Source organism: Nanorana parkeri, unplaced genomic scaffold (assembly GCF_000935625.1).
Source record: "Nanorana parkeri isolate BGI_ZX_2015 unplaced genomic scaffold, ASM93562v1 scaffold78, whole genome shotgun sequence".
Classification (NCBI taxonomy): Eukaryota; Metazoa; Chordata; class Amphibia; order Anura; family Dicroglossidae; genus Nanorana; species Nanorana parkeri.
The window spans coordinates 2,179,399-2,197,810 of NW_017306346.1; the positions used below are offsets into that span (position 1 = coordinate 2,179,399).

The 18,412-nt window shown below is 41.3% G+C and overlaps 2 protein-coding genes across 2 annotated transcripts in view; both read right to left on the reverse strand.

Moving 5' to 3' along the window:
- POMK (protein-O-mannose kinase) overlaps nt 1–391 on the reverse strand; it is a 4,404-nt gene extending 4,013 nt beyond the window's left edge. The window contains exon 1 of the mRNA XM_018576842.1: nt 378–391. The gene's annotated coding sequence lies outside the window, so the exon portion shown is untranslated. The remainder of the gene's footprint in view (nt 1–377) is intronic.
- A 4,763-nt stretch (nt 392–5,154) lies between these two features.
- The window catches only part of FNTA (farnesyltransferase, CAAX box, alpha), an 18,005-nt gene continuing 4,747 nt past the window's right edge, over nt 5,155–18,412 (reverse strand). The window contains exons 3-9 of the mRNA XM_018576838.1: nt 15,439–15,553; nt 14,824–14,928; nt 13,174–13,300; nt 10,346–10,494; nt 8,108–8,170; nt 7,535–7,706; nt 5,155–5,346 (exon numbers count right to left, since the gene is read on the reverse strand). Of these exons, the coding sequence (XP_018432340.1) occupies nt 5,206–5,346; nt 7,535–7,706; nt 8,108–8,170; nt 10,346–10,494; nt 13,174–13,300; nt 14,824–14,928; nt 15,439–15,553 (872 nt within the window). The 3' untranslated portion in view covers nt 5,155–5,205. The remainder of the gene's footprint in view (nt 5,347–7,534; nt 7,707–8,107; nt 8,171–10,345; nt 10,495–13,173; nt 13,301–14,823; nt 14,929–15,438; nt 15,554–18,412) is intronic.

Sequence of the window (18,412 nt, forward strand, 5' to 3'; positions counted from 1 at the left end):
CTTCCATCAGCACAACAGATCGCATGCTGGCAAATCACATACGATCATTTCATATTACACATGTTTTGATTTTAAAAAGACAGATCTTTACACACACAAAACATTTGCAACAGAAGATCATTCCTGTGAACATTATTATTGAAAAGCAGCAATCTATGCTTCCAGAAAATCTAATTCATTCTGACACATTCAATCTTTTCTCCGTTGTGGTTTCAAGCAAAGTTCGCTTGAACCAATCAAATATGTTTTTAATATGATCAGCATAGAAATTAGGGATAAAGAGGGACAACGGAATATGGGTCCAAGAATGAATACTGGTGACCTATGATTTCATGAAGCAGCTGTCAGACATTAGAAGACTTGGAAACATTACTTACCTCCACGTCCTCCTGATTGATCAGTGCCCTGGTAGTCCTGTGTTCTATATAGCTAAAACATACACACAATAGCGCCTCCGTCCTCACTGAACGCTCTTCCTGTTGTCATCATAACATCCTCCTTCTCTATAGCCAGACACATATGTTCAGCGCCACCTACTGGTGGCTGGAGAAATGGCTACACTGCCATTGCATAGTTGTTAAAGTGACATTAAAGTCCAAAAAATGTTTCCCTCCCCCCACACTTACCTTCAATGATGTCTCTTAATCCGATTTCCTCTTCTTTCCTGTCCTTTTCAGCCTTCTCTCCAGCGCTGCGTCGGCTCTCCGATCCAGCGCTGACTCCTCTGTCCTTGCTGGCACTTCCTGTCCCACGGTGTCTGCATGCGGGTGCATGCGGTCCATAGACTTACCTTGTGTCTCTCCTCGTCTACCGGCCGAAATTCCGAACTGCGCATGCGCCCGCCCCAAGATGCTTTGCGGCCGCCCGAGCAGTTTCGGATTTTCAGACGGGAGCGCGCGGCGAAGACAGTGGAAAAATTAAACCGCTTTTAAAGCGTTTTTTTTTAAAACAACGTTTTGCATATATCTACTGCTTACTAGCAGTAGATATATGCAAAAAAAAAAAAACGGAGGGTTTAGAAACCTTTTAAAGTCATATGAAACCCTTCAGGTCTATTCACAAAAGGGCGAAGAGTTTGGAGAAGACAGGAGAAGTGAACAATCTAGGCCAACACAGCTGAACTGGAAAGTGAGCTGAATTGGAGAATTTTTCCATATCAGATATGTTGTCCTAGATTGTTCACTTCTCCTGTCTTCTCCAAACTCTGTTTTTTTTTCTTTATTCAACACTGTAGAATCACACTTAATGAGCTTTTTTTGGTTTTAAATTGCCCCTTTTTATTAATTTTAACCAGGTTTCATAAGCGGGCCCCTCCCATGCCCTTTTGCTTCCTGATCGGTTTTTGCAATCATGATAGGCCTGAAAATGACTTAAAACCCCAGAGAGTTATATATTTCCTGAAAGCAAAGACCATGTAAAATAAAATGGCAGTAGTTACAATTTTTTACGTCGCATGATATTAGTGCAACTGTTTAGCAAACCAAAAATTGTGGTATGAAATACACTGAAGTTCATTTTTGTGCGCAAAAACACAATGGGGTCTATTCACTAAGCTGCCGAGGGCAGCTGAGTGAACAACCGACCCCAAGTGAAGTGAGCCGAACCTTGTTCGGCTATTCACTTCAGGCTTGCGCGTCTGATTTCATGTTCGGCCGACCCGAAGTGCAGGAGTTCGACTCAGCCGATTCAACACCTTTCACCTCGGCTCAGTCGAGCCGATGCATATGTCTGAGCTCGGCCAACTTCGGAAACTGCACGGGCTATAGTGAATAGCACGTACAGCAGCCCTTCGGTTCTACTGAACCGAAGGGGTCCTGAGGCCGGAGCTAGCCGAAGGATCAGCCGAAGCTACGGCTAGATCCTTCGGCAGCTTAGTGAATAGACCCCAATATAATACCAAATTGATCTGTACAATATAAAAGATGAGGTTGTGCTGAGTAAATAGATACCCAACTTGCCAGGGTTAATAATTGTGTGCACCTGTGAAAGTACAGTACCCTAAATTATCCATAGAGGGCATTTTAAAAGCTCCTACAGGTCATCAGTTTAGAGTTAACTGTGAATACTGGCCATAGATTTATTACTCTCACTCTTACACACACGGCAATACCTAATATGTGTACAGCAATCATCATTTTTGAACATAGAAGCACCCAACGCATTTTTTTGCCATTTTTAATTTCATTTTTGTACATGTTAAAAAGAACTGCATGCATATGAAATACTTGGGAAGTTTTCAATCTTGAGGACCGTTATACAGGCAGGCATGGGTGGCACTGGCAAGTGAGCGTCATCATTGCAGCATGAAGCTGTGACCTGGGGGTGGCGGGTGAATGTTGTGACTTACAGGGTTATTCACAAAAGGGTGAAGAGTTTGGAGAAGACAGGAGAAGGGAACAATCTAGGACAACATAGCTGAACTGGAAAGTGAGCTGAATTGGAGAATTTTTCCAAGTCAGCTATGCTGTCCTGGATTGTTCACTTCTCCTGTCTATCCCAAACTCTTCACCATTTAGTGAATAACCCTGTCAGTTTACCTTTTCATTTTTTGTAAAAAGGTGAAAAAACCGTTTCAAGTGTACCTAAACTCTAAGACACAAATGTATTGCAGATTACCAGTCTTTAGATGTGTTTTTCTCTTTTCCAGCATGTCTGACATCTCCATTACCTGGTGGGTTGATTGCACTAGTAGTTTACATGAGAAAGAGAAGGTTGATTCTGTTGTCAGTTCAGCTAATGGAAGTGATAAGGACATTGCCTTTCTGGCAAAAACAAATATTTTCTGTACTTGCTGAAAAATTGTATTTTCCGGAAAATGTAAACTAATGCAGTGGCCACATCTAAGGACTGGTACGCTGCAATAATATAAAAGTTGTGTTTAGGTTTAAACTTTTAAGATCTGTGTTTAATGCTCCCAAACTGGCAATGAATTGTACTTTAAAGGCTTCAGCAAACCTTGCTTTGTAAAGGCTCACTGAATACACTGCTCTTATACAAGCTGAAGTTCATGCGAGCAAAGCCAAGGTGACTCAGCATTACAGGCAAGCAATAAGACTTTTCAAAAGCAGGATAACAATGGCAGCCCCTGTATTTCTTTCATGCCAGGTTTACTTTAAGGGCCGTCTTGTGGGATGCCTTTAAGGGCCATATTTCTTTCATGACAGGGCCGTCTCGTTGGATGAAGGCACTGGATCGAAAAAGCAAGTCTCCCTGCGATCTGGGGCGTGGTTATGCCATTCATTTTAATGGCACTGCAGACACAGCCGCCCGCAGTGGGATCGCCTGCACTGGAACACACGGTAGCGTAATGCCCTGCATTCCAGTGTAATGTAGTGCATGCACAATTTTTTGCGAGCGCACCCAAGTGTGCTGTAGAGAAAACAAGGCTCTTCCTTGTGAAGCAAAAAAAAGAGTAAATGCCACAGTATAGCTGGGAGTCCTGGTGGAGGGATGTTCCCCAGAGTCACATTGTGCCAATGAGAGGTATAGCAGGCAGTGTGTGATAAATGTGAGACCATACACAAGTAAAAAATCAGTTTTGGGTTGACAACCTTTAGATAATTTATTACCAACGTGGTCTCTATTGCTCCTGGGCTGTAAGGGTTTTGCGTGATACAGCATGAATGATAATGGTGCTTGTTGATGTTGAGTTACCCTATAACTGTGTCCAGTGTAAGGTAGTATACAGTAAATGAAAATGACTATAATCCCTTTACTTTAATGACACTTAGGATTCACAGCTTGAACATTAACCATTAATGAACAGATTACATCTGTCCTAACAAATCTGTCTTGTGCAGGAAGGGTTGGTTAGAATGTCTCCTGGGAGTTCAATACCAAGACATTAAGGAGACACCGCTTCCTTCTCCACAGCACATCCAGGTATAGAGGAGCATATGACCCATTCCCCAGCTACAGTGCCAATCACTGGCAAAGAGAGATATTACTGCTCTCATGTGTTGCTGACACTGCTGATTTTACCACCAACTGCATGAAAAGAAGGAGCAGTGAGAGAGCACAGGCGTGATGAGTATAATGTGTTCAGGGGGATTCCCTTTACAGAGACAATGTCACTTTGCCCTGCAGGGCCAAGGTGGCAGTGTCTGTGTAAAGCTGTTACTGAGATTACTAAAATAGAAGACAAAGCAGCACATATACACTATCAAAAAAGGTAAATAAGTAAATTAGTTATTTATTCATTATCCAGTTATTTATTCATATCCCAGTGGCGATTCCAAATGTTTTTTTTTGCCAAAACGTTAAAATACAGTTGAAGAACAAGACCCATTTTTCCCCGATTGGTTTATTGCAAGTAAATGGCTACATCCTCTTCAAGAAATCATTGCAGCTTCGAAATAATAATTTAGTATCTGTCAAGTACATGTGCTAATAGTTCATGTAAGAGGAAATGCAACATGAACATACAATAAGTTCTGAAGGTCTTTGCTCTAAAAGTCATTGTAGCAACAACATATTAATGTCACAGGTTGAAAAGAACCACTCACTTCTGAGATCACCACCTTTGTGAAACATACAAGGTGGAATTATTATATATGTCAGAAAGCCAAATAACAGCAGGCATACAGGCAACGATTAACTTCAGCTAAGAGTCAGGAAAGCTGGCACATCAGAATCGCTCTGGTCTGATGCTCTCTCTGGCTACAAGTGGCACCATGCATGATACTAATAGGTAGTAACAGGTTGAATCACTTGCATCTTTTCTTCTCTTCCCCTTACAAATCATCACTACCTTGCAAAGAGGAGGATGACCCTTGATCGATACACCTTTAACGTTCTGCTGAATGTCTGGGATGCTGGTCTGAAGCTGAGATAGCGTCTATGTGCTGTAAAAGGCAAAGGATAGGGCTGGTCATTCAGCAATAAGAAATAATGGGGAGTTTTGAAACATGAAATTTGCACAGCTTTATAGTGCTGCCCTCTGTTATGATTTGTAATAGATTTTTCACTTGGAGATGCTTTCAACACCTTTGCCATTAGTCTACGTTTTTCTTTTTTAGGTGTCTGGTTCTCTTTAAGCAGCTGGAAGGGTACACGAGACAAGTTGGTTATGTTTTAATTAAATCAGTCAGTATATTATGTGCAACCGTGGGTTAGACGGTGTAGGATTAATAGTGACATAGTTTATTGTTCTTGTAAAAAATGAAAAATGTTAAATACAACAATGATTATGGAGTGGAGTTATTTTCAGTGTCCATTATTATCTGCTTCACTAATTTCTTCCTTCTCAGAATTCTTTGATCCATACTTCATCTGTAGCGAGCGTCCAAGGTAGCGCCAGTATTCTTTTCTAATGGTATCTTTTTCTGTGGAAAGAAGTTCACAAAGCTGAAAGAGAGAGACGAGATCATGTAAGTGTTATTCTTCAATCAGAGGAACACACACACACACACACACACACACACACACACACACACACACACACTAATGGAATCTTTCAGCTGCACACAAAACAAACAGTCATAGCTTTCAAATGTTTCTGGCTCCACTGCTAAGCGGTAATGGCTTTTGTAACTAAAAAGATTCTCATGAAAAGATTTCACAGAACATCTGTTGCATTCTCCAATATATACAGGGTGGACATAATAATCTGAAAACCAGTATTAAAAGGCCTTTATTTTATTTGTTTAGGCTATATGGAAATACATTGCTTTTCTTGGCTTTCTAGGTTGTATGTCAGTGTATTACACGCCGTGCTCAGCAATGCTTAGTACAAGTGGTCAATAAAGTGGGTGACTTGCCAGGCTTTCGAAGAGAAGAAATCACCGATGCTCATTAAGCTGGCATGTGTTGAATGAATTAGAACAGCCAAAGAGCAACAGTTATGACTGCATACACAAAGCATAGCAAGACTTAAATCGGTAAAGAAAACCTAAATTGAATTTAAAGGGTTACTCAAAACACCCTCAACCACTCCCCCCAATCCTCCCCTTTCCCGTTCCAAACAGCTGCTTAGATGACAACCTTTGCTGCCCACTTAAAACCTTCACTACAGCCCAGAGGCTGTGTAGCATCAAAATGCTGGCAATGGCAAGCGGTCATTGGTCGTCACAACCACGCTGACCAATGACAAATGCTTCTGAGCCTAATTTGCATTTAGGTAAAAAAAGGAGAGACGCTGTTCCACAAGAAGGAAGAGATTCCTATTGCTCAGCATGGTCATGTGGCCACCCAGACCAATGACTATTCACCATTGTCAGGATTATGATGCTACACAGACTCCGGGGCTGAGTAGTGAAGTTTTGAAATGTTGGGCCCTTTACACCAGCTGGCATGGGCGACAGCGGTTATCTAAGCAGCCAAATTCAGCAGCAGGGACCCAGGGGGTGGCAAGGGTGTTGCGAGTTAGTTCACCCTGTCATTTTTTGTGAAAAGGTGAACTAACTCTGTAAGCATTGGTTTATTTGAATTGTAGCTCTTCCATGGATGTTAGCGGTTTAAAGTTCTCTGAAGGCTGCTTTTGTAGAAACAATGTATTCAAGGTGGATACGGAGTTGTGCTGTCACATTTGCTGCACTGGTTTGGTGTTTGGCCACAATCCTTATTAGCCAAATTCCAGTTTTTGGCTACTATTCCTCGTTGCCATTAGTCTTGCCATGCATTGCATATGCAGTCAGAACCATGGAGACTGTTGATCTTGAGACACCATGGTTACAGACACTCCAGCTGAATAGGCACCACAATGTATTCTGTTTGGAAGTCTGACAAGTCAACAGTTGACTGACCCTGTCCTGTCCTAAACACATGTAATCTACTAGCATTCAACCAAAAGAGCATAGACAAAGAACAGATAAATACAAGTTCATCAGAACTTTTTTTCCCCAGTGTAGCCCAATACTATTGGTATTCACACTATTGTGTCCACCCCCCCTATCAATAATTGTCACTGCAAGCATGCAGACCCAGGGACTCAAGCATATCAATCTCACCAGTGGATTTCCAGAGAATTATCCAACATTCACTGTAAGCTAAAAATATCAGTTTTCTACTGAATATATTTTGGGGAGCAAGATTTTATAAAGCCTTTTATAATATATTTGGTTAGCCACAAAAAAAAAAGAAAAAAAAAAAAAGAGATTGCCTATATTTTTACTTTCCTACTACTACCACCATGGCCAACACCATACAGCACTTTACTAAGTGCTATGTAGACAGATTTGCCTGTTGCAGTGTGATCAGTTACAGTGCTACAAGGAAAAGTAGGGAGCCGATCACATGAGCAAAAAAGACATTGCTACGGGATTGCTAGACCATACCAACTAAACCTTTTTGTGATCCTCTCATAGCTTAGTAGTAGCTAGCATAGCTTTTAGATTGTAAGCCCTCAGGGGCAGGGCCCTCCTTACCATCTTGTCTTGAATTGTATTGTGATTGTAGTCTTCCTTATATTGTAAAGCGCTGTGCAAACTGTTGGCGCTATATAAATCCTGTATAATAATAATAGAGTGGCAGCATGTGCTAGCATAAATCAGACTCTCTGCATTCTAAATGTACCTCATTACATGACAATACTAACCTCCATCGCTTTCTTCAGAGTATCCTCTGGATTTTCACATTTCTTTTCCAACAGGTCATCGTACAAGTCCACTAAAAAGGCTATAAGAAATGGGGAGCTGTGCGTTTGCTGTATACTCTGGATTTGCTCAAGAAGGTTTGGGTAGTCCGACATGCCACGGTCTTGTAATATGCTAGAAGTAAAAGAACAGAAACACAAACAAGAGGTATATCAGCTCCACAAATGAACTCACATGGACTTATTTCATAAGGCAGTATAAAATAACATAAAGGGAGAAAAAAAAATTCTTGGTATTTTAGCCTCGGGGTTTTAGGGGTTATTCTGAAGACCACTGAACTACACACTGAATATTCCTTTCCATCAAACCACCGCATCCAAATCAAAGTTACAATGTTGGGTGGGGGGCTTTTGTCTTAACATATACATTTTACACTGTAAGTGCATAAGGATGATTTCTATTGTATTTTAAGTATTTGTGGATATATTGTAACACTGCATGAAGCAAAAAAGTTGGGTCACATTTTGCAAAAATTCTGCCGATATATAGTTTTCATATTTAAAAATTGATCTTACCCTCGCAGATAGTTCCATGCACTTTCATTGTGTGGGGCAACCTTGATCATCTCCAGAGCATATCTGAAGAAAACAAAAAATATTTGTGACTAGTAAGTTTTAAAAGAAATGATAATTTACAAAACTAAATACATTTAAAGCTGGATGTAATACAGAAAACAAACTCATTTATACAAATGTGTATAGACAAGTCAGAGTTTATCCAATAATGTCACATTAAAAATGGGAACCATGTTCTCAGGAGTCTGCAGTGGTCCTAAAGTGGTTGCAAACCTAATTAGTCTACTATCTTATTTGAACTCCTGAACTGTTACATGATGCTGTTCATGCATTCGAGATTTCTGATTTTTACATTGTACTTTGTACTGAAGAACGCATGTATAGTGCTATGCCTTTTCATACCATTATTATGTCTTATATAACGTAATACTATGCTTCTTCATAACAATATGTTATCTTGTATTGTACTATGCTTTCTTATGCCATCGTTCTGTACTGTATTGATTTCAGTCAATAAAAGAATTTTTTTAAAAAGAAAACCGGTTGAAACTATTCATGTCGTCTGCAAAGACCTTTGAACTCAGAAGCAACTGGGGATCCTCAGGGATCCCTAATACACTGTACAGGTCTTGGACTGTACGGTGATTTAAGCCTATGCCACAACACCTTACATTTAGTACTTCAGTGGCAAAAGCATCTAGTGGCAAAGCAGGGCCAGGGCTTCAAGTTAGAAAAGTCAAGGCTTGTGCAGACCGTGCACCATTTCAGAGACCTCGATGGGTGAACCAAAACCAACTGGAGGTTCCATAAAGTACACATAGCCTACTTCAACAATTGACCTCCAACAACATTGCTAGCTTGGACATTTGGTTTATGAGACACTTTCATTTTAAAAGTGCAAAATACTTCCACTTTGCAAAGGTGACGGACTGTGTCAATTTAACAGCTGCTGACAGGTATGAAGTGTAGAAAGTCAGATTTGCCTGCATATGCCGATAGCAGCCTTCAGTATACTCTGCTTTGCCTGAATGCCGTGACATCAGACTTAGGGTGCCTATACACTGTGTGAATTTTCGGTCGGATTTGAAGAACCAGCTGAAATTCGCAGTGTGTGCTGCTGTCAGCACCCTTTCAGCCGGCATCCCTTGATCAGCTAATCGAAGGAGCCGGCCGAGCCAATGAGCCGCCGACTCTGTTCAGGTATTCTGACAGAGGCCGGTGGCTGCTGTCACAATAAAATGCAAACAGCAGGATTCCTCTATTAACACACTCCTAAGTGTTGATGGAGGAATCTACTTTAACTTTTCTCATTCAGCCTGCGGGTTGAACACGGAAAATAGAGCAGTGTACGGCCAGCCTAAGCTTTAGCACTTCTTCAGTAGTTTGCCTACCGTCTCCTGTTTTCCAGACATTCCTAGTAGTTGGCTAATAGGAAAGGTGTAGTGAGAGGGCTTGGTGTGAAGCTCTGATACTACCCAAAAGTGTTGGAGCTTTGCCTGATCAGAACTGTCCAGCATTCAGGACACTGAGGCCAACTAGAGGCGCGCACATGGCATGCCGACAGTGCTGCTGTTAATTGCGAGGCAGTGGCTTAGCTTTGTCAGTCTGCAAAAAAGAAAAGCTGCTACTGGCAGGTTTTTTAGGGGAGAAACGTTGCAAAAGATACCCACTTACAAAAGAAAAGACAGTATAATGTATACAGTAAGGCATGATGTCTTGACCTAGAAAAAGTACGGTGAAGGGCAGCAAAAATTAAGGGGGCTACAAGAGCTCAGTTAAGGGGAACCATTACAAAACGTATTCACCGTGAAGAAAACATGCGAAAGAGGGGATATGATCACAATGTACAAATTTATCAAAATCTAGTAACGGTAATAAACCGTCTAGTCTAAGGTCCCTGAAGAAGAAATGTGGTCACAATTACAAGACTGGACAAAAAGAGTTTTAACCTTACACTATGGAAGGGGTTCTTTATTGCAAGAGCAATGAAAATGTGGAACTCCATTCCCCCAGGCAGTGCTATCAGCTGAGAGTGTTAATTAAATAAATGAGCTCACACACACACACAAGGTTGAACTGGATGGACCTCTGTTTTTTTCCAACCTTATCAATTATGTATGTCAAACATAATGAAAAATAGATTTTGGGTTTACACTATTGTATTCATCCATAAACAGGATAAGCAATAATATTACCGGTAATAATGTAATGCAAGGTTGAGTTATGAAACACACTTACTGGACTTCTCTCTCCAGAATTTGGGGATTGCTATATCCTGAAGTGTTAGAAATAATAAAGTATCTTTGGTTCCAAGCAGAATTGTTTCGCAAGTCTCTCGCCAACAGCAGATCAACATACTGTAACTCACCATCCCACAAATTAAACTCCTGGAAAGATATAACACAATTAAGCCAAACAAGAACCAGCAAAAGCATAAAAACAATATATAGTGTATAATAATATAAAACACACTGGCAAACTATACTATCAAACATAATGTACAACAACCTAAAAGGCCAGACTCTACATTGTGTATGTATGTATGTATGTATGTATGTATGTATGTATGTATGTATGACCATCATCTAGTAAAAGTATACATAATTCATTTGAACAGTTGGCTAGAAGAAACCAAAAATATTTCAGGAATCATTTACAATTGGAGGACAGATGATTTGTGAGTGGTCGCCTTAAAGCAGACCTTTACCCATATATTTAAAATAACAACAAACACACCTTCAGGTCTCTTTCACACGAGAAAAAGCGAGGACGTACAGCTCTGTGCTTTGTGCACGGCTGTATTGAGCAGCTCCCGGGAAGGACAGATGCTGCGTGTGCGACCTTCTCTATAGAAGTAGGCAGCCGTACGCCACCCTGCGCTCACCCACCCACCCCGCAGGTCTGTTGACAGGACGGATCCTGTCTGCGTCCGAGCCGGGACACCCGAAACCATACGGACCTGCACTTGGGCGGAGTGTAGGGCCGCGTACTCCTATAGAAATGGACAGGGGCTGCGTACTAATCACACGCAGCACCTGTCCTTCCTGGGAGCTGCTCGATACGGCCGTGCACGCAGCACGGAGCTCTACGGGCCGGCCTTTTCTCGTGTGAATGAGGCTTTAGAAATGTCTAATATTGACAATGTACAAACACATACTTCTAGATAACTGCCGGCTTTGTATTCTGTGCATACCTTATTTCTCAGTCTTCTGACAGTGGCCATGTTAACTAAGGGCAGATTACTAGATCTCCCTTTACTTCCTGAAAATCGGGCACATGTGACTAGGACATGTGACAATGCACATCATCTCAGGGGAGGAATACGGAAAATTGTTATCTCATACTTACCATAATTTTCCATTCGTGGCCTATCCTCATGTCAGCATACCTATGGATCAGCTCCGCCATAGGTATGCTGACATGAGGAGGCCAGGAATACAGGAAATTGTTATCTCATACTTACCATAATTGTTCTTTCGTGGCCGATCCTCATGTCAGCATACCTATGGCGGAGCTGACAATATAGGTATGCTGACATGAGGAGGCCAAGCAAATGCCTTTCCCTGAGAAGAGATTTCCCGGCAATGCTCGGCTGATGTAACCTTCCCAGGATGCAACGCTTTGGCACTTACATAATTTGTGCCAGAACTGGACTGAAATCAGCATGCTGCTGTGATTTTTAGTGAAGGGGGGTAAAGGTCCTCTTTAAGTTAGAGTACACTGCTCTTTACCTTTTTCAATAATGATTAGAACCGACAAGCCTAAATGCTGAACAATGGATTAAAGGGGGAATGCAAGCTAACAATATAAAATGTCAGAACTCCCCTTGCAGTGGGGCTGCCCCCACATTACAAAGATTAACTGCCTGTTTAGGTCTAAGCTACCTGGGTATAGGACTTTTACTCACCTGATCCCCACTCCAGCAGGCTCCCTCCAGGGCTCTTTCCCTCCACACTCAGAGGCCTGCTGACGGCACATACAATGCAGTGCCCATAGCCTGCGTTATATATGAGGACGTCGAGGGACAGTCCACAAGCTGAAAAGTAGAAAGCATTGACTCCCAGGGAAGTGGGTTCAGGTAAGTATAACTGCTTTACCCAAGTCTGATACATGGTATGTATTTTCATGTGATGTCGGTTTGTTTCTAGTCTTCACTGCTCCACTGGAACTGGGATCCTTTCTATTAAAAGGGGCGTGGTGCTGTTTTGTAGTTTTCACCTGTATGGTATTGAATTTGATTCCAACTAAGTTAGTCACTTTCAGGGGTTAGCTACTTAGGTATCACCTGTGAGATGGGCGGTACTCAGCTGTTATAAGCACTTGGAAGAATAAGAAACCTAATTACCGCTATGATTATGCCCAGGTGGTGAAACGCGTGAGAGGCGTTGGATTGGGAGACATACTATGGTGGTGTATACCTTGTATTTTGAACTTTGCAGGGAATTTACAACAATAAAGTTGGATATGTATGAACCCCGGTTTTCGTGCGGCTGATTGGAGAGATATTGTTTGACGAGTGGGAGCACACTGCAGCCTGCACCCGATGTCTATATTGATCTGCAGTCTGGTGGAATTGGAGTGGTGAGTTTTTTTGCTTTTCTGGATATTGCTTTACCCAGGTACCATAGACCTAAACAGGTATTTAACCTAGCAGTGCAGGGGCAGCTCTACTGTGAGGGAAATTTTCCTTTTCCCCAGATATAGGCTTTAAATGTAGCTGTAAGGAGATAGAAAATAGTTTGCCAACCAGGGACTTATTTGTATTATCATTCGTACTAACCAGTCTGTTTTAAAGTTATGAATGTCTCTCACAAGGACTTGTAGTTCCTGAATTATTATTATCATCATCATGGAAGGTGCTGCCATGTCTGGACAGCTCAACACCCAAATACTAAAACAGCATTCTGCTTTACAAGCAACTTTCATCATGGTGTTCAAGAAATGAATGGATGAACCTATGCATAAGCAAACAATTACTTTCATGTAGCCGTTACACATATCCTTGTTATAGCTTTAAAATCAAAAACTATAGGACTACAAAAGAATTGTCATAAAGATGGAATTACCTGAATAACCCATTGTCTGTGCTGCCATGCGTGATAGTTTTTAGCATCCTGGTTTAAAATATCTGCAATAAATTCAAGCTCTTCCGTTGGATCCTTCAGCAACTCAACCAGCACTCTCCTGTGGTGCCTAATGGATGATTTTTTTAGCATTAGAATTCCTATGGTTTCATTTACGAAAACAGTGCAGAGTCATGATGTGCATGTGGTTATCATGATGTGCAGAGTCATGATAACCACAGTGAACATAGCTCATTGAGAAACCAAAATCCATTTTGTGGCAATGGTTCACAGAGGTTCGTTATTCTTTGTCCGATCTCATCAAGCACAAAAAGACATGTCGCAGTGATACCAATGATTACTTATAAAGCATAATCCAGCCCGAGCTTTTTTCTGTAGTTCTGGATAGACTATAGAAAGGATCAAAACTACCAGGTTTAAATTGCTGTCCATGTCCCCACTGGGGAAATCCAATCTCAGTATTTGTCATGAGGACCATTGTCTCTAGGAGAGAAAGCCAATTAAAATTTTTATAGCTGAATCACAACAGGTGATGGGAAGATGTCAAAAGTGGGATTTCCCCTGATTCTGAATAGATTTCCACTTACTTCATGTGCCTGTCTGGACAGGAAGGGGAGGGAAATCTCCATGTAGGGGACACAAACCACAATAAAAACAGACAGAGTTTTTAACTAGAGGTGCAGCAAAATAGAATTTTCAGACCAAAACTGAAAATAAAAAAAAATGGTCAGGGCGAAATCGAAAATACTTTTTTTTTCTACGTCTTAAAAAAAAAAATGTAATTTTTTTTTTTTTACTTTACTATTGGGAGCTCTGGAGAAATATCAGGGGTCTAAACATACCCCTGATATTTCCCTTTTGAAAAAAAAAAAGAGAGAGAGAGAGATTGAGGACACAGTCATCAATCTCTTTTTCTGCAACCCCTGTATGAATGAACAGGAAGCCTCTATAATGAGTGTTCCTGTCCATTCATAAACTGTGGATATAGTATGAGTTACTATGTCCACAATGTGATATAGAGCACTTCCTGTTTATTCATAATTGGGGACACAGTAAACATACTGTCATCAATTATTTACAAAACACTCAACAATCAGCTGATTGCTGAGTGCTTGTTACCGCTCTCCATCCTTACTCCTTCGGCTGTCACAGGAGGCCGGGCAGGGGGTGCAGGGAGGAGAGCTCAGCCTCTTGTGACAGCTGTCTCTTCCCCGCACCACTCTCCTCCCTGCCCCCCTCAGCCTCCTGAAGGTTTCTTTCCTCCTAACTTGATGTTTTAGCTGACAACACAGTGCCTCTGTTACACTGAAGTCCCAAACAGTGTTGTCAACCCTGCTACAATTCACCCCTGCTAGATTACAGAACATATCCACCTCCCCTCATTCCTATAATATATAGGGGGAGTTCCTCTGTAATCCAACAGGGGAGAACACGATCATTTTCTGTACTTGCAGCATCTTGAAAGCTATAAAAACATGGGGAAAATGTGCACGCATTGCAGAGATGCACAGAATGTTTTTTTTTTGCCCAGGCATAAACGTTAATAGTGCTGCATCTGCATCTCTGGAAAGAACCCCAAAATGCTTCCACTGCACACTAAAGGTGGACAATGCTATATGCTTTCATTCTTACCAGACTTGGTAATTCTTTGGCTGTTCCTCAATAATTGCTGAGATATAATTCATTTCCGCACGTATGTCCTTCTTCAATGACTGCAATAGTACTCGTCTGTAATGCCTAAAACAACGATGGTGTAAGATTGTTATATATAAATCAGACTAAAGCTGGCCATAAACTTTAGGATTGTTCTGGGGGCTGAATGAGCGAAATCTTCTGACACCCCCTTTCATGCTAAAGCTCTCCTACCAGCCATTATATTGTGAGGGATGTTGCCCACGGCAGTCAGAATACCCAAACAGTTACTGGAGTTGATTGGCTTTGATTTTTGTTGAGTTGGGTGGTGATGGCACGGCTACCCAAGAATGGAATTTTGGCTGCTGTAGCAGGATACATCTGAAATTCAATCCATGTTTGACCAGCTTAAGTCTGCACCTATGACACATTTTATTAGTTCATGTGTAAGTGTTCTTTTGCCACCTTAACTTATGATATGACAGAACACCTTTGTGGATAAGAAAATGTAACTGTTCATTCAGCCATTAAAAAACACTGTCAGTCTCATACCATTTGATGCCATATATGACAAGGGCACTATGATGCAAACTGCTGCTGCCATTTGTTACTCACCATACAGTGTAGTTAGCAGCATTCAGCTCAATGGCATCTCCTGTGAGTTTAAAAGCTCTGTCACTTCTCTCATCTCGCTGAAGCACAGCACGGAAATAATCATAAACATCGCGAACTGAAAAGCAATCGAATATTATAATGAATAGTCCATCGACCCTCACCAATGTATGCATTCAAACCAGGCTGCGGAAAACGACACATTCTTTGGCAGGTCAAACTATATATGCATTGCTTACAGTTCATCTTTAAAGTGACGCTAAACTCAGGAGATAAAAATGCATTCAAGTACCTGAACTATTACCAAAAATGTATCTTATCTGTGTACCACTCGGCTGTAGATCCTCAAATCATCTCTGCATTGGTGCCGACACTGTCCTTCCTTTTGTATGGTGGCTACTTTTGTTCCCCATGGTCCTTGTGTGTGTTGTAAAGTAGTCACCGCTCCAAGCTTGCTCCTGTGATGGACTACAATCTCATGTTTAGTTTTACTAATTTGCATTGAGATTGTAGTCCATCACAGGACTGAGCTTGGAGGGAAGGCTACTTTACAACACACACAGGGACCATAGGGAACAAAAGTACTCACCCTCCAGAAGGAAGGACAGTATCAGTATGAATTCAGAGATGATTTGAGGATCTACAGCCGAGTGATACACAAGATACAATGTTGGTAATAGTTAGGGTACTTGAATGTATTTTTAAAATATAACTTCTGCGTTTAGTGTCACTTTAAAGTCCAACTCCAGACCAAATGTTTCTTTTGTTTTGACTAAAGCAAGAAAGGTTAGAGCCCTTTTTACGTTTTTATTCTCCTCGGTCTCCCTTTTGGGGAGATTCTGTTATTTCCTTTCCAGATAGGATGTGGTGAAAAATCTCCCCGAGGGGGACACAAACATAAACAAGGTTATTCACAGAAGGGTGAAGAGTTTGGAGAAGGCAGGGGAAGTGAACAATCTAGGCCAAAATAACTGATTTGGAAAAATGCTCCAATTCAGCTCACTTTCCAGTTCAGCTATGTTGTCCTAGATTGGTCACTTCTCCTGCCTCCTCCAAACGCTTTATCCTTTAGTAAATAACCCTGAAAATAAAAATACATAAGCAGCAGAGTGGGAAACATTAGACAATGGGGTGATGTCTATTTATAAAAAATGTGCACAGCCTTTTCATTCAGCGCAATTGCAGGCACAGTCATTCTGTGAGCGCTAACCAGCTGTTGTGAGAATGTGGCAAAAACCAATGTCCGTGTGTAAAATCTTATTTGGTCAACTTTTCTTCGATAGGCTTATTCATAAAGAACAGAGTGGATCAGGGAATACTGCATTATGGCCACGAGATGGCACTGTTCTTTATGAATAAACTTATTGAAGAACATTTGACCAGAAGAGAAATTACACTAAGGGTATTCATTTTTGTCCCAGTCTCTCAACAGCTGGACAACTCGCCCAGAATGAATGCAACGGCAGGTTCACTGGCCGTATATGTAATTTCTTTTTTTATAAAGAGTGGGAGAGGAGAGTTTTTTTTAATGCAACCAATCGATTAATTGAAGGAAATCGGGCAACTAATCAATTATGAAAATAATCTTTAGCTGCAGCCCTAGTTTTTATTGCTGTATGTACCTTCCTGTCCCAGTGACAACTACACCCCCATTTCTAGCACAGGCACCACAGGGACAACCCTTGCTTGCTGGATACAAAAATCCTTTTTTTAAATGTGGCTGGAATAAGACTTTACTTTAATCACATGTATAAAAATAATAAACTATATGATTCAGTGTAATACTACTTTGATTTTGGTACAAGTATTATGTCAGACATACTTCTTACCTGTGGTCTGCCCACTACTGAAAACTCCTAAATTCAAGCAAAAAAGCTCACGCTATGGAAATTTGCCAACTTCTCCAGCGGCGCTAAAAGCTTATGCTAAGTGCTTGTTCTAGACTGGTACATTAACCCTTAGCCACTAAAAGCCTTCCATTTCACACCAAACAAAGGGCTTAGACATTTTTTCCATTTCTATACCTACTATGATAAAACACACAGAACAAGATCTTAGTACAAACTCGACTTAAAACAACCAAACTTCTGCTATATACCAAAGATGAAAATGCTGTGTGTTTATGGATGGATGGATAGATAGATAGATAGATAGATATAGATATAAAACATTTTTTTTTTTTTTAATGTGCCTTGTTGCATCATAGTGAAACAGTAAAAGAAATACATTATTTACCTACTTAGTGCTGTGATGAAATGTTGTCCATAAATGTAAAACATATTTAGTACACCTTTACAAAACATGCACAGCTAGCCATGTTTTGTCCCTTCAAAAATGCTAGAATAGGAGAAAAACACTTGTTCTTCCAGAAACAAAGTAAGCTTGTAACCTTCTGTTTGGGTTAACGTCAAAGTACCTTTTCTGCTCTAAAAAACAATTATCCTCGTCAGCACTGCCTGCTACAGAACCTCACTCCACCCGTCTGTCTCTTTTAAAGGTGGCCATACACTATACAACCATCGCAAGACCTTAGTCTTGCGATGGTTGTAAAGTGATTTAAAAAAAACGTACGATCTGCCCATCTTGGAGAGGCAGATCGTACTCTCGATCATCGCAAGCCCGCCCCCCCTGAGGGGCGGGCTTCCGATGACCGCAATGCTGAACGGGCAGTGTGCGCGTGCGCACACCGGCCCGTTCGGTATTTGTCTCCCGAGCACCGTTCAAACCAGCCGAAAATCGCTTTACTAGCGTGATCCTTAGACAAAAGACGTGCGACCGTACAGTAGAAACGGTCGCACGTCTTCGTTCACGCTGCTCGATTCTCGTACGTGGGATTTCCCGCGATTCTCGCACGAGAATCGAGCAGTGTATGGGCACCTTAACAGTGATTTCCTTCCTCGCAAAACAATGATGCCGCCTGAACTTCCAAGAGCCTGCCTACACACTGTCACACTGTATGTGGGGAAAAGGCTCTTGG